The 15,544-nt window shown below is 66.9% G+C and overlaps 1 protein-coding gene across 7 annotated transcripts in view; it reads right to left on the reverse strand.

Annotated features, from left to right (window-relative positions):
- Positions 1–21: 21 nt before the first annotated feature.
- The window catches only part of DOT1L (DOT1 like histone lysine methyltransferase), a 54,181-nt gene continuing 38,658 nt past the window's right edge, over positions 22–15,544 (reverse strand). For 2 of the 7 annotated variants that reach the window (XM_057710401.1, XM_057710399.1), the window contains 16 exons: positions 15,310–15,420; positions 14,992–15,226; positions 14,487–14,600; positions 13,605–13,696; positions 13,188–13,289; positions 12,850–12,987; positions 12,148–12,273; positions 10,876–11,360; positions 10,597–10,732; positions 10,170–10,316; positions 8,811–8,940; positions 7,870–8,447; positions 7,588–7,793; positions 5,220–5,284; positions 3,923–4,843; positions 22–3,230 (listed from right to left, as the gene is read on the reverse strand). In XM_057710401.1, the coding sequence (XP_057566384.1) occupies positions 2,650–3,230; positions 3,923–4,843; positions 5,220–5,284; positions 7,588–7,793; positions 7,870–8,447; positions 8,811–8,940; positions 10,170–10,316; positions 10,597–10,732; positions 10,876–11,360; positions 12,148–12,273; positions 12,850–12,987; positions 13,188–13,289; positions 13,605–13,696; positions 14,487–14,600; positions 14,992–15,226; positions 15,310–15,420 (4,167 nt within the window). In that variant the 3' untranslated portion in view covers positions 22–2,649. Of the gene's footprint in view, positions 3,231–3,434; positions 3,805–3,922; positions 4,844–5,219; positions 5,285–7,587; positions 7,794–7,869; positions 8,448–8,810; positions 8,941–10,169; positions 10,317–10,596; positions 10,733–10,875; positions 11,361–12,147; positions 12,274–12,849; positions 12,988–13,187; positions 13,290–13,604; positions 13,697–14,486; positions 14,601–14,991; positions 15,227–15,309; positions 15,421–15,544 lie in introns of those variants that run through there. The other 5 variants (XR_009049288.1, XM_057710400.1, XM_057710403.1 and 2 more) reach the window with 5 other exon arrangements.

Genomic DNA, 15,544 nt, shown 5'->3' on the forward strand with positions numbered 1-15,544 from the left:
TGCCAGCACCTTTGGCCGACGCCGGCCCTTTTGGGGGCCAAGAGGCACACAGACAACACTGCTGCACGCAGGGCCCCGGGACCCAGGGCCGCCCACAGACGCTGTGCTGGAGGGGCTGAGAGCCCTGCTGGCCGGCCACCCCCAGCACATCCTTTCCCAGGCACCACCGTGGCCGCTCAGGTGGGGCAGGTGTCACCCTGGCTGCAGGGTGGCGGGCGGGCGGGCCCGGGGCTAGTGCCGCTGTGCACTTAAATAGACAGGGAGGTTTCCCCTCACTTTTTTTTCTTCCTCTTTCTCTTTAGTTTACTGTGTATTCATACAATCTAAAAATAAATGAAGTCAAGTCTATGAAATTTATAAATTTTCATCACATCTCTATAAAATACTGTCACCCGTCAGCGTGACTCCCCTGTAGACACACCAGGCACCCACGACTGGCCCGCCCGCGTCCCCGGCCACCACAGGAGCCACCCTTCACAGGGTGGGCTGCGGCGTGAGCCCAGGGCGAGCGGAGACGTACAAAAGTAAATGCACTTGTCACACAAGCCGCCGGGCAGCAGAGGCGGGTACCAGACCCTCCTTACGAGCACCACTCACAGCGGGTCCCCTCCACGAGGCGCCGCCGCCGCGGCCTGGCTGCGCAGGACCGCCGTTCCTATGCCAAAGGCGCGATCCCGGCCGAGGGCTGAGCCGAGGCCGTTCACAGTGATGGCGGGGCGGGCCTCAGCCCGGAGACGGGGCCTTTGGTATAGGAAGAACGGCGGGAATAAATAGGGCAGGCGTCAGGGCCTGGCGTTGGCGTGGTCAACCTCGAGAGTCAGCACCAAGAGCACGTGGAGGCGCGAGCCTGGCGACGAGATAGCACCGGGCCGGCTGGCGGCATCTCCGCGGTGGGCCGGTCCTTCGGCGATGTCTTTATATAGATCCTCTCATATATAGTATCTACATCTCTCAATAGGTTGCCTTTACGACTTCGGTGGAATAAAATAAGTCAAAGTTGTTTATACTTTTTAAAAAACGATAAATACTTTATCTAAAACTATCGACAGTACAGGCTGGAGCCAGGCCCCAGCGAGCCGTCTGCGCAGGCCTGTGCGGCACGCGTTCACAGTAGAGCCTGTCCTCGGGCCTCCGTCCGTCCTCTCCGTCCCGCGGGGGGCCCCGCGCCGCCGGCCAGCCCCGTCCTTGCATAGTCTCGCGGTTGAGGTAGAAATCCTAGTTACCTGCGGACACGGCGTGGGAGGAAAGGCAGCGCAGCGTCAGCCTCGCGCCCGCGCCAGCCAGACGCGCCCCCAGGCCAGGGAGCCAGAGCTGCCTACAGACGGACCGACGGAGACGGATGTGGTGGTGGCAGGACCCCAAGCCCGGCCCTTGCAGTGTGTGTGGGGCGCTGGCCGGGTCCTGGCCTCCTCTCCTCCCGTCCCCGGTCCCCACGCTGGGCCACGCTCCCCGGGAGTGAGGGCGGCCCAGCCAGGACGGGGCGGGGTCCACTGTGGGCCTGACCCCCAACCGCCACGTGCACGTCTGCCCTCTCCAAGCTCCTCTGATGGCGTGAGGCCACTGCACACTAAGCCACCCTACCTTCTGGGCTTTTCCAACAACCGAGGCACAGCCCATCCCCCGGCCTCGGGTAAGGCTGTCCGCTGGCCTGCAACCTGACCAGGAGGCTGTCACTCCAGCGGCCTCCCATCTGTTTCCACTTAAACACACAACAGACATCCAAGGACGGCAGGCTAGACCCCCCAGCCCGGCCCCAGTGCCGTTTCTGCTCCGGTCCTGGACCCCGGGGATGTGGACGTGGCGGTAGCAGTGGCCGGGCCAGCGGCACCGGGCCCAGCTAATGTTGCCTTGCAGCCAGCAGAGGGCACAGGGATCCTCCCTGGAGGCCTTGCGGACACCTGCTCCACCCAGCTCCCAAAGGCGGGCCCTTCCTACGCTTGTCTCCACGGACCCCACACTGATGGTGCCTTCCGGAGGCGGGAGGAGCCAGGCCTCGGCCACAAGTACCGGGCACTGCCCACAAGCCCGGCACTCCTCCTGTGGCTGGTGCCGCGCTCAGCCCGCTGCCCATCAGCCCCTGCAGGCAGGTCCTCTAGCTAAGGAGCCCAACAGACAGCCACCAGCTTTTAAAGACGTGCTGTGTACCAGGGGCCTTACATGCGTTGAGTTTACCTAAAACACTACGGGGCGTGTTCAAGGAAACGGGCTGAGGGGCGCAGAAGCGTACACAGGCAGAGCTGGGCTTCTGAGCCGCCCCCACGACCCCACACGGGAGCTGCCCGGATCCCTGGCTGCTGCGGACACCAAGCCTAGGGTGGCGGCAAGCTTGAGCTGGGCTCGACGGGCCAGGACGTCAGCCTCGTTCAATTCCTCCTGGTCCCCTCGCCAGGCGACCCGCGGGGAGGGCCCGCCTCGCCCTGCCCCGAGCTCAGGCGCGCTCAGGCCGCCCCGTTCCCTCGCCTCCCTGGCTCTCTGCCTGCGCACCTCCCGGCCCCAGGAGCGCAGCCTCGGCCCCTGGGCCCCTCCACCGAGCCCTGCGGGCCCGCCTGCTCTCTGCAAAGGGAAGGACAATTCAGGTTCTCGTACGGGCCGCCCGGTCGGGCTCTAGCCTTACCTTACAGAATACGAACTGCTAGCTAAGCAAGGTCTTTATCGCGGCTTAACCCCCGCAAGGCGCGCGGCATACGGAGGCGGCATGCCAAGGGAAACCCACACGGCGGGCGGCCCCGTGGAGCTGGCCGGCGGGATCCCGGGCGCGGCCTGGGCCAGGGCCAGCCCGGGCAGGGGCTGGTGGTGCACCGTGAAGGAGGGCCGGGACACCTTGTGTGGGAGGGAGGCGAGCTTGATGGACAGAGAGGCGTTAGCAGGCGGCAGAGAGGCGGCAGAGGAGGCGGGTAAGAAAGCTTGGTTAGCCGGGAGGGACGCGAGGCTCTGCAGAAGCGCGGGCTCGGAGTTAGCCGGGGGCAGCGCGGGGGGAGGAGGCAAGGCGGCGTTAGGAGGGGGGGGTGCGTGGAGGGCGGGCTGCCCCGGAGGGGGCCGGCCCAGGTGCGGAGGGGGCGGGGGCAGCCTCGGCTCCGCAGAGGACGCGGCCTGAAAGGAAGAGGCCGGGGTGCTGGCCACCGCCTGCAGCGGGGTTAAGCTCAGCGTGGCGCTGCGACACGCAGCCCCACTGCCGAAACTGGCTCCAAACGGATGAGCGGAGGCGGGAGGCACCGCGTGGTTAAAGACACCTGCAAACAGGAGAGAAAAACTCAGCTTCAACAGGCGGGCATCTCCAGCCAAGCCAAGAGCAGCGCGCGGAGAAGGGGAAGCGGGCGGCAGCTGCGGCCCCGCGTGCATGCGGCGCGGGCGCGAGCGGAGCGCGGGCGCGGACACTTACCTGCAGGGCGGCGCCCCGCCCCGCCCCGCCCCCCGCCCGGGCGCCCGCCGCGAGCCCCGGGCTCGCCCGCCCGCCCGCCCGCGCGCTCAGCCGGGAGCCGCCTGCGGCTCCCGCGCTCCTCTGCGCCCCCGCGCACGCTCCGTGTGTGGCGGGCGCCACGGCCCCTCGCCCGGGCGGCGCCAGGCCCGACTGGGCACGTCCGCGGGGAGGAAGGGGAGCCCCGTCGTGGCGCCGGCTCCCCTGAGAGCGAGAGGGGCGCTGTCAGACCAGAGCGCCCGGCACAGGCCGACTCACGCCTGAGTGCTCTGCCCACACGACAGTCACGTCTGCGTTTCGTGAAAAGGAACGAGGTGGCGGGTGCAAAGTGGACCCAAAGGGACACGCGGGCACAGCCTCTCCCCCCTCAGGGGGCCCTGGAAGGGAACCTGCAAACAGCGGTGGTTAAACCCAGCGGTCCGGGAGGGCGGCGGTGACGGCGTGCGGCCCGCGGCTCGTCCCCCAGCGGGTCCCGCGGGACCGAGCGGCCGGGAGGGCGCTGCCTACCTCCAACGGCGCCGCCGGCCACCCCGGAGGAGAAGCTGCCCATGGCGTGCGAGTTGGTCAGCCTGGTGGCGGCAGTCGAGACGTGCACCAGGCCGGCGGCGGGCACGGAGCTGAACAGGGACTGCAGCACGGACGGGCCCAGGCTGGCCTGCAGGGACATGGGGCCCAGCGTGAACTGCGGGCCGGGGGTGAAGGCGCCCAGGAAGGGGCGGTGGGTCTGGGCGGATGGGGCCGCGCCGCCCGCTGAGGACGCCGCCGGGGCGAGGCCCGGGCCGCTGAGGAGGCCCCCGGGGGGCGCGGCGGCGGCGGCAGCGGCGGCGGCCATGAAGAGGTTGTGGCCGTTCTTGACGTCGGGCTCACGGTCACGGCCCTTGCCCGCCTTGCCGTGCATCATCGAGGCCTTGTCCGCGGGCCCACACGCGGGCAGGCCCCCCTCGCCCTTCGGGCCCAGTCCATCCAGCTGCCTCTTGTTCACGAAGGGGCCGGGCTCTGCAGCGCCGCCCTCCTTGCCCCGCGGGCCGGGGAAGCTCAGGGGGGCGCCCAGGCCAGCCGCCTCGGGGGCCTTGTGGGAGAGAGAAGCACCATCGCTGAAGTTGTGTAAACTGAGGTCGGCCGCCAGGCCCCCGCCCAGGGTGAAGCCGCTGGCGGGGTGGCTGCTGGGGCTGAGGCCGCCCGCCCCTGGCAGCGCGCCCGGGAAGCTCTTCCTGGGGTGGGTGGCGAGCTTGGCGTCAGCCGCGCCGGGCTCCTCCAGGCCGGGCCGGAAAGCAAACAGGGAGTTGTGGCTCAGAGCGGAGGCGGCCTGAAGCGGGCTGTCGGCGGCCTTGGCCAGGCCGAGGTCAGAGATGGGCGAGAAGGTGGACTTCCACTTGCTGCTGTTGACCGGCTCGCTGGCCGATGCCTTCCTTCCCGCCAGGCTGCCACCTGCCAGGAGAGGTGCGGCTGTGAGGCCGGGTCAGGGCCGCGCGGGGCCGGGAGGAAGCTGTGGGGACCAGACCACCGCGGGCTCGCAATGACTCCCCCGAGAGAAGCCCTCTCAGAAGGACGGGCTGACCTGGCGAGGGTGGGGCCGCATGTGTGGGTGCGGGCAGGCATGTGGGTGCAGAGGACCACGCACCCATCTAACCAGGCTGCACCCAGAGCGCCTGTCACACTCGCAGGGGAAGGGGCCAGGAGCCGGGCAGCAGCCCAACGCCGCCCGCCCAGGGACAATTCTGGAAGCCCCGAGTGGCTCCTCAGGCCCAGCAGCGAGGTGCTCATGGGCGCGAAGGACTCGGGCATCAGGAAGACCTGAACTCACCGTTTTCCAAGGTTTTTGGAGGAGATTTGCTTTCTAAGGAGATTGTTGCAATTTTTCTCTCGATTCTATCATGAAAAAAAACACATGATGAATGTTTGCAACACATGTGCACACCAGAGCGCTGTCTGTTCACACTAAGTTGCCCAGGGGGCCGGTAAGCTGGCGACACATGACCTGCCATCAGGGCCCCGGCAGAGGGGATGCCGTTTCCCGACACGCAGAGACACACAGGAGACCCAGACACCACCGTCTCCGTGTTAAACACGCTCTCGAGCTCTACAAGGCCATGTCGTCCGTAAAGGCAGATGTGGGGCATCCAGCACGTCACGCTCCCCTGCAAGCTGCACCCCGTAGCTGTACTAAATTATACCACAGCGTGTGCGTCATGTGTCAGGACTTCTTTGGACTGTCCTGAAGGACTATGACCTCCAGAGACAGAACTCCAGGAAGAATCCAGAACTTTCACGATGTGATTTCTGTTTGTGGAAGAGTAACTCAGGAACGTCCCTGGTGGCACAGTGGTTAAGAATCTGCCTGCCAATGCAGGGGACACGGGCTCGATCCCTGGTTTGGGAAGATTCCACATGCCATGGGGCAAGTAAGCCATTGAGCCACAACTACTGAGGCTGTAAGCCACAGCTACTGAAGCCTGTGTACTTAGAGCCCGTGCACAGCAACAAAGACCCAATGCAGCCAAAAAAATAAATAATTAAAAAAAAAGAAGAGTAACTTGGACAGGACACTGAAAATACAGGCAACTAAAGAAAACGCAGATACGGAAACACGGGGCCTCGTCAAAACTGAACCGTCCTGTGCCTCAAAGGACAGCAGGAGCAGAGTGAACACACCACCCACAGGACAGGAGGACACAGCTGCAGACCCTGTACCCGACAAAGGATCATATATGGAAAATGTATAAAGAACTCTCGTGACTTAACAAAAGCAGCACAAGACAAATGGATTCAAGCGGGCGCCCAGAACGCGAACAGACACCTCTCCAAGGGAGAGAAGGTGCTCCCAGGGTACCGGCAGCCATTCGGGAGACAAGGTCAGAGCCAGGGCGACACCGCCTCACGCCCACACCGCCTCACGCCCACAGAAACAGCTAGCGTACTAAAAACAAACCCAGAAAATTACAAGTGCTGACAAGGATGTGGACAAACTGGCTGCTGCTGTGGAAAAGTCTGGTGGTTCCTCAGAAAGTTAAACACAGACTCACCACATGATTCAGCAGTTCCATGCCTAGGTACTGGGTAACTGAAAACATATTTTCAAATAAAAATGCACAAAGGCAGGACTTCCCTGGTGGCGCAGCGGGTAATAATCCGCCTGACAATGCAGGGGGCACAGTTTCGAGCCCTGGTCTGGGAAGATCCCACATGTCATGGAGCAACAAAGCTCATGCGCCACAACTACTGAGCCAGCACTCTAGAGCCCGCGACCCACAACTACAGAGCCCGTGTGCTGCAACTACTGAAGCCCGCGCACCTAGAGCCCGTACTCTGCAACAAGAGAAGCCACCACAACGAAGACTCAACGCAGCCAAAGAAAGCAAAGCAAAGCAAAGCAAAACACACACACAGGAACATCCACAGTGACATGACTCACTATAGCTGAAAAGTAAGCGCCCCAAGTGTCTGTGGACAGACGGTGGGTGAACAACACGTGGTCCCCCCACACAGTGGAATACGACTCAGCCTTAGAAAGGAAGGAGGTCCTGACACCTGCTACAACCTGGATGACCCTTTAGGATGTGATGCTCAGTGAGAGAAGCCAGACACAGAAGGACACACTGTCTGACTCCACTCCCAGGAGGTCCCTAGAGGGGTCAGACCCACAGAGACGGAGTAGATGGTGGGGGAGGGGCTGGGGAGTCCGTGTTAAAGTGGACGGGGGTTCTTTCTGAGATGAAAATTTTCTAGCGGCCACAGAGGTGATGTCCGCACAACCCCACAAGTACGTCAGAAACCACTGGACAGCACCTTTCAAACGGCCGGTGCGGCGTGCATCACACCTAACAAAGCTGTTACCGAAAAGAAAGGGAGGAAAGAGCACCCTTCACCACCAGACGAGGGGCCAGCAGGTGCTGGCAGGAGCCTGCAGCCCGCTTCTCGGTGCTCTGCTGTGGCCGCCGCCCTCCCCTCCGCCCTGCAGACAAGTGACACAGGCACACGTGGCTGCCGCCCGGGAGCTGCCAGCTCAGGGGTCAGCCCTGCCCCGCCGCAGGCGGCGCGATGCTCTCAGAGGCCCTGAGCCCTTCAGGGGCTGCTTCTCCCACAGTGCACGTCACCAGCCCGGGCAGGGCCTGTCTGCTCAGGACATGCCCAGCGGCTGGTGTGGGCTGCCACCCTCCCCCAGCCCCACTTGCCTGGCACTGCCGGGCTCGTCCTCGGAGCCCTGCTCCTCGTCTGAGGTCAGGGGGGAGTAGTGGGCCCCGTTGCTCTGGCTCAGGGGCTTCTCCTTCTTGAGCACGGGCGGCTGGTCATTGTCCTGGTAGGGGACAGGCGAGCTCTTCACGGAGCTCTCGGGGGAAGAGATGGCCGTGATCTCCAAAGGCTGGTTAATGTTGTTGACCTGAGGGGCACACGTGCAGGCCGTCAGCAGGCCCCGGAGCGCCCTGCCCACCCCGCCGTGCCACTCCCAGCCTCACCATGGAGTTGAGGTTCAGGGGGGACCCTGAAGACTGTGTGAAGAGGCCGGCGACAGATGGCAGGGCCCGGCGTTTGGGGGACACGCCCGAGCTGAGGCCGGGGGTCCCTGCTGACGCCCGCTTCCTCCTGCCCCGCTTGCGGCTGTCCTGCCCGTGGCCCTGGCCGCCATCGCCGCGGGTGCCCGAGGGCAGAGGGCTGTGCTTGCTGGACGGCGACTGCCTGGCACTGCTGGCGCTGGCCGAGATGGTGAAGATGATCCTCCGCCTGGCCTCGCTCTCGGGGTCCGAGGCAGCGGCCTCGGGGGGCAGGTCCCCTTTGCCGGCCTCGGGGAGCGGGCCCTGGGGGCCGAGCCGCGGACTGGTGCAGAGCGGGGGCGCGGGCGAGGCGGAGCCACAGGCGCGGGGCTGCGCCAGCAGCGGCGGATGCTGCGGGGTGGAGCTGCGGGACCCCACGGTGGCAAAGAGGCTCCCGGAGCTGGAAGACTCGTCCAGGGTGGGGGGCTCCGCTCCAGGAGCGAGCGGGGCCGGGCTGCCCCCCAGGGCCCCGCTGATGGCCACCGCGCCGGTGTACGCGAAGCCTGAAGGAGGACACGCTCTCAGGGGGCCCGGCCGGGGGAGGATGCCCGCCCGTCCGCCCAGGACAGGTGCGGCCCCAGGGCTGTGCGCCCCTCCCACAGCAGGCCCCACACGGACGCCTCACGTGGGGCTGTCCGAGGAGAACCAGAACTGGCTGGAACCGGTCTGACAAGGACAGCACTGCCCAAGGGTCCAGCGCAGGCCCGGACCAAGCACAGCCAGCTAAGACGTGCAGGCAGGACGGCCCAGCCCAGAGACCCCCGCCCCCGGGGCGCACTGTGCAGCTGACACCGCGGCCCTGATGCAGCTTGGCGGGCACTGAGGCCACCGGCACCTCTGGGTCCTTGCCCGGGGGGAGTCCTCACCTGCGGGAGCCAGGGCGAGGCTTTTGCTCCCAGCAGTGCTGCCCCCAGCGCCGTGGGCGCCAGCACCCATCTGCTTCTCCAGCGTGGAGGAGGACTCTCGGGCCTGTGGCACGGGGCTGGGGGTGCTTCTCTGCGGAGAGAAAGTGCAGGCTGTCGGCTGAGCTGGGCACACACCCAGGACGTGCCAAGGGCCCAAGGCTGTGGGCACAGAAGGGCGAGCGGCTGCTCAGCTGGGAGCCTGCTATCTGACCTCGGGTCTAAAGGACGGCGCGGCTCGTGGGCCCACATCAAGCTGGGAATGAATGGGCAGGAGGAGCACTCAGGGCGGCAGCCACAGCCTGACCCACGTGGAACCAGACAAGGTCCACATAAAACCCACACACGCACATCCACGGCCGCCTGCGAGTGCACATGCCCAAGTGCCCATCAACAGACGATGGAGAAACAAGTGTGGTCCCTCCACACATGCGGGCATCCCTCAGCCACGGAAAGCAGAGCAGCCCTGACACGCGCTACAACACGGATGGCCCCCGCGAACCCGGTGCTCAGGGAGAGAAGCAGACACAGGACACATGGGGTGTGACTCCACGGATGGGAAACGTCCAGAACAGGCAGGTCCGCAGACACAGAGAGTGGGTTCCTGGCCGTCAGGGGCTGGGGGAGGGGGTGGGGGGGTGACTGCTCACGGGGATGGGGATTCCTTCTCGGGTGATGGAATGTTCTGGAACTAGAGCTGGTTGCATAACTGGCAGTGTACTGAAAACCAGTGCACTGAACACCTCGGGTGAATGAGCTGTGTGTGAATGACATCTCCATGAACACCGACCACAACCAACTCTACAAGGGAGTGTCACTTCCAAGTCCACGTGTGTGAGGCCGAGTGCAGATGTGGACTCGGAGGAGGAGAAGCAGCTTCTCCAGAGCCTAGATGTTTCACTCCCTCTCCATTCACACGTTCACTGTTTTTTTTTTCTTAAGATGTTTTTTGACGTGGACCATACTTTTAAAGTCTTTACCGAATGTGTCACAGTATTGCTTCTGTTGTACGTTTTGGTCTTTTGGCCCCGAGGCACGTGGGATCTCAGCTCCCTGACCAGGGATTGAACCTGCGCCCCCTGCATCGGACGGCGAAGTCGTAACCACTGGACCCCCCGGAAAGTCCCCACACTTGCCACCTTTTACTAAAGAAGACCTAAGCTGAGTGTGGCAAAGTGCTTCTGTACTTGAACGTGGGACTTGGAAGTTGTGCTGTCCTCGGGAAGCTCAGCCACGTGCCACTGAACAGGAGCGGCCCAGGCCTGGAGGAGAAGAGCGAGCGCGAGGCCCTCCCGCGCCCCCCCGGCCGAGGGCCGCACTCACCACCTTCTCGGCGCGGCTGGGCAGCACCACGCTGGCCAGGGGGATGCTGACGGGCAGCTTGCTGGGCTGCACGGTGCTGAGCGGGATGCTGACAGGCAGGCTGGTGATGGCCTCCCCGCTGCTGGCGTAGGCGCGCTCCTTCACGCCCTGCGGACCGGGAACCGGGCCTCTGGCACCGCCCGCGGGACGCGAGAGCCCTCCCACCGCTGACGCCTCCCCCCGGCCGATCCCCTCCACCCGCCAGGGCCCCCCCGCACCCATCCAGGGGCGCAGGCGGCTCCCGCCCCTGCTGCTTAGCCTGCCCGCTCCTCTCAGTCCCCAGGGGCTCCACTGCCCTCACGGCCTCAGCCCAGGGCAGGCGAGGGCGCGGCCAAGAGGCCCCCCACCCGTCCTCTCCGCCCCACCCCGGCCCACGTGACGGCCTCACCTTCTCAGGGCCCTTCTCTCCCGCCATCTGCAAGGCCACGGGGGACGGGGGCCGAGGGTCCTGGGGGCTCAGCTTGATGCCGTTGGCGATGCCGGGGCTCTGATACGGGAGGCCGTTCTCCTTGGGGTGCTCGGCTCTGGAAATGAGACGCGCCCTCGGTCACGTTCTGGGGAGCCTCCACAGCCAGGTTTTGCGTTCAGAGCTGGCGGCCTGGGCCTAGCAACCCCCTGATTCTCTTCCGAGCGGGAGACGCCCAGCCCAGAAGACCCAGGAGCTCACCGAGGGTGCGGCTCACCGGCAGCCGCCTTGCCACCGGCCGCGTGGTCCTGGCTCAGGTGGCGCCTCAGCACCAGCTTGGCGGGGGAGAGCCTGGTGTAGTCGGGCAGGGCCAGGCCGGACAGCTTCTCGAGCCTGGGCCGGCTGCCGTGGCTGGGGGTGCAGGGCACGACCTCCTGGTCCAGCGGCGAGGCCAGGTACTGGGGCGTGTTCTGCTTGGGCGAGGGCCGGCCGAGCGTGCCGCAGAGCTCGTAGCCGGCCGCGTGGCCGTTGATGGACAGCTCCGGGCTCACGCTGCTCAGGTGGGGCAGGGAGAAGCGGGCGCAGTCCAGCTCCAGGTGCAGCCGCCCGGGCTCGGCCTCCGGCTCCCGGCCCAGGCCACCCTTCCCGCGCAGGTGCAGGGACAGGGCGTCATCAGGCGGCACGCAGGACTTGAGCTGCAGGAGCTCCTGCTGCCGCTGGCTCTTCTCCAGCTCCACGATGCTGATCTGCGGGAGGGGTGCGGCGTCAGGACCGCCGAGGCCCGGCACCCAGCACCCCACCGGCAAGGAGGGCCGCCGAGAGCAAGAGGGCCGCGAGCCGGCAGGCGTGACGGGCGAACAAGTGTCAGAGCGGCTGCGCAACACGCTGAGCCCAGGAAGCGAGGGGCCTGGGCTGTGTGGCTGCCAGGGCGGCCTCGATGGTAAGACACTGGACCCCGGGCAGCGGCCGCCCTGGGGGGCTGGGGCACGCAGCACCGTTCGGCTTTTCCCTACAATGAAGGGGGCGCCTCCTGATTACGCAGGAGGGCAGAACCCAGCGCCTTCCCTCCGGAGGCTCCTCCCGCAAACCGGGCTCCTGTGATGTGTAGGGCCGGGACCCCACAGACAGCAGCTGGGCTGCATCCTGGGACCTACGGGACCTACAGCTGCTCCCACAGCTACTTTGGGGACGTGTTCCTTTGTGCACAAAGCCTCCAAAGCAGCCTTGGGGCGCAGAGAAGCTCAGGGCAGCGCCGTTCTGTGGGAATAAATCCCTAAAAGAGCCCCCAGGCTGGGCGACAGAAAGCTTCACGTAAACCACAGAGCCTCGCTGGGGGGGACACAGTCGCGGCAGGAGGCCTCGGCCTGCAGACGGGCTTCAAGGAACCCAGGGCGTGGCTGCCGCCATGTGCCCCTCGTTCCTGGCGGTTACACACGCGCCACGGCAGCCGCAGGACAGGGGCTACACGTGCGCCGCCCTTCCCCCCTCCCCACACCGCCCTCTGCTGCCCCGACGCCCCGCCCAGCCTCCGACCTGCAGTTCCAGGCAGTGCCTCTGCTTCTCCGAGATTTGGCTCTTCAGGGCCTGCTTCTCCTTCAGCAGGTTCTCCAGGGACAGCGTGGACCAGTCCAGCTTCAGTTCCTCACACCGCGCCTTCAGCTGTGGGGACGGGCAGCGGCCGTGAGCACCGGCCAGGCGGGCCCCCACCCCACCCTCTGTGCGCGGCTGTGTGGACCGCGGGGTGAGCCCCGGCTGCCCGCCCTGCACAGGGGTTGGCTGCCCGCCGGACGCCGGACTGCGGGAGGAGAGATAAGCGGGGTGTCCAGCAGGTGTCCTGAGGCCCTGCGTGCTTCTGGAAGGCCGGGCTGAGGAGGCAGCCCGAGGAGCAGGCTGGGGTCCCCAGCAGGGAACATCCCGCAGGGAGTAAGGTGAGGGACACTGAGGAATGGGACAGGGACGCCCATGACGCACGTGGCCCCTGCACACACGGCAACGTGGCCCACGAGGGAGCCGGCGGGGGTGGGGCGGAGGGACCGCAGAGGGCAGGCCTCCCGAGGGACCGCGGACAGGAGACGTCGGCGCCTGCGTCTGAGAAAGGGCCTGACGTGCTGGGCCCGCATGCTCTAACGCGCCCTGAGGCCCCGGACGCCCAGCGAGCACCCAGAAAGAGGACAGGGCGGAGGAGGAGCAGACGGGGCCCCCGCCGCACCCCGGGACCAGCCTGGCCCCGCGCACCAGCCGCAGGCTCTGGCTCCTGAGCTCCCGGTTGCCCCGCTCCAGCTGCTCCGTCTGCTCCCGCAGCTGCTGGTTGTGCGCGGAGATCTCCTTCTGCGCCTGGATCAGGTCGTTGTAGGTCAGCGCCTTCACGCCCAGCTGAGGATACACACCAGCAAAGGGGGCTCTCACGGCGGGCGGGGGCACCGCGTGGGAGGAGGGCGGGCCGGCTCCAGGCCGCTCCGTCAGGGAGACCCCACAGTCGAAAGCACCAGGAGGGCCGCGGTCCTGGCCCCCGCCCCGCCCGCGCCCATCCCGCAGGGTGGTCTGCGTGGCCTCAGGGCGCTGGGTGTGTCTACCTCGTCCAGCTTCTGCTGGAAGAGCCTCCTGATCTCCTCCTTCTGAGCCTGGCAGTGGCCGAAGAGCTGCTGCGCGGCGCCCAGCAGCCGGGCGTTCTTCTCCTGTGGGGCAGGGCTGTGAGCCGGGCCCGTGGGGGGGGGGGGGGCGCCCCACACCCCAGGCAGCCCGCCTGGCGGACGGGGCAGCGGACACGCCCCGCAAGGAGACCGACCACACCGTCAGGGCTTCAGCCCAGAACGTGGCAGCAGGTTACGAGGAGCCAGAGCCTGACGCTTCCCACCCTCCAGGGAGCCGGGGGCCCGCGCTGGCCCTGGCCGAGGGCGGCTGCGCCCCACGTCCCCAGCTCTGCGACCCAGGCTGCAGAGGCCACGGTCCCCCAGGGAGGGAGCTTGGCCGGGCGGTGGGGCGCAGCTCACCTTCTCCTGGTCCAGCAGCTGTTGCAGGTTGGCCTTGTACTGAGGGGTCTTCGTGTACGCCAGGAACTGTAGGTACTGAATCTTGAAGGATTCTACATGGCAGGGGGCGGGGCGGCGGGGGGGTGGAGATGGGACTTTAACGCACACGCACGCCAGCTGAGGCTCAAGGCGGCGGCTGCGACTCAGGGAGGCCTCACAGGCTCCACGGGGCCACTGTCCCCACACCGCCTCAGCGTGTCACCCCCCATGTCCCCCCACCCAGGCCCTCGCAGCTCCTGCCACCCGCAGCCCGCCTTTCTCCCCCAGCACGTGGGGGTCTGAGTCAGCAAATCTGCCAGTTTTCTTGGTAAACGTCTGCCTATAACGTTGAACTGAAAAAAACGGACAGCCCCTGAAGCTGCAAAGGGGTCTGCCCCGCCCAGTTTCTGCAGAGATGAGAGGCAGCTCAGGGCAGCCCGCCACGTGGGCGTGAGCTTGGCAGGACAGGGCCCCGCTCCCTCGGGACAGGGGGCCCATCCCTGACAGCCCCCCGGCGCCGCACACACAGGCGGGACGTGCTCTGTGGGGCGTCCGGGCACTGTGGGGAGGGGAGCGGCCCCCAGCCCCACCCTGCAATGCCAGACGCCCCAAGTCGTGACGACCACGGATGCCCCCAGACGTGGCCCCGTGGCCGGACCGCAGCCTCAGACACTACAAGGGCCCCACTGACCCCAAAACCCAGGCGCCCCCCGGCAGGACGGAGCCTGAGCCCTGGGGGTGGCACGCTCGGCCGTGAGGCACGGATTTCCCGGCGGTGTGCAGACAAGGCGCTCCTCGCCCCCCCGAGCCCCGCTCTGCCCCCAGCCTCCTACAGAGCCGCGAGGGCCCGGGCCGGCCGCTCACCTAGCAGCTTGTGCAGCGCGGGCGGGGTGGGGGCCAGCAGCAGCTGCTCGGGGGGGCGCCGCTGCACGCTGGGAGGTAGCTGGTAGAACGGGCTGCGAGGCGGCCTGTGCACGTCTGCGGGGGGACAGGGGATCACGTTCCCACAGATGGAGGCCCCAGAAGGCCCCCACAGGCCCTCCCAGCGTCTCAACAGTAAGACGCGACACAGGGCCCAGAGCCGCGGCACCACCAGGCCGCGCGCGCGCCACGGCGCTCCAGGAAGCCAAGACGCCCACGCCCACGGGCTCCGCTGTCCGCCCGGAGCTGGGGCTTCTGCCAAGGCCCCGCGACCCGCTCGTGGGCAGACGGCTGGGTCCGCGGGGCCGGGCCCAGGCGACCCCACCCACGGCCCGGGGAACCCGAGGCGCCCTCGGGAGGGTTCGGGGCTTGCAGCCCAGGACGCGGTCACAGCGGCTCCTGCGGAGCCGGCAGGAGAGGACAAGGGGCGCGGGGCAGCGGGGCTCACCCTGCGGCGAGGGCGAGGCCGCCCGCGACACGGCCTGGGCGTGCAGCAGGTCCAGTGCGCTCTGGGTCTTCCTGGGCTTGCGCTCGGGGTTGGCGGCGCTCATCTTCTTGGGGCGCCCGCGCTTGCGGCCGGCCATCTTGCGGCCCTTTTTGTTCAGCTTCTTCTTCCGGGCCTTGGAGGGGGAAGGCTTCTTGATGGCGGGCGCCCCGGCTTTCTCTTCCTCAGCACCAGAGTCCTGGCGGACGTGCGCGTGAGGACGGGCCCGGCTCCCTCCCCCGCCCCAAGACCAGGGCCACCCCATCGGGCCGGGGGACTCACCACGGGGGTGTCTGCAGGCACGGCCGCCTTGCTCTCAGGCACCTTGGTGGGGGTGGTCGTGTTGCTCTTGCTTTCCCGCTGCTGCCGGCGCCGAGCTGCCTCTTGTTCCTCCTGGGGAGCAAGTGCGCGGCGTGTCCCCTGAAGCACGGGCACCTCGGGGACCCTCCTGCCCCCAGGGGCCCTGCCCCCCTGGCTCCGGGGGCTGGGTGCCCGGCTCCACTCCTCTGCACCCCCA

The sequence above is a fragment of the Hippopotamus amphibius genome, chromosome 15, assembly GCF_030028045.1.
Source record: "Hippopotamus amphibius kiboko isolate mHipAmp2 chromosome 15, mHipAmp2.hap2, whole genome shotgun sequence".
Taxonomy (NCBI): domain Eukaryota; kingdom Metazoa; phylum Chordata; class Mammalia; order Artiodactyla; family Hippopotamidae; genus Hippopotamus; species Hippopotamus amphibius.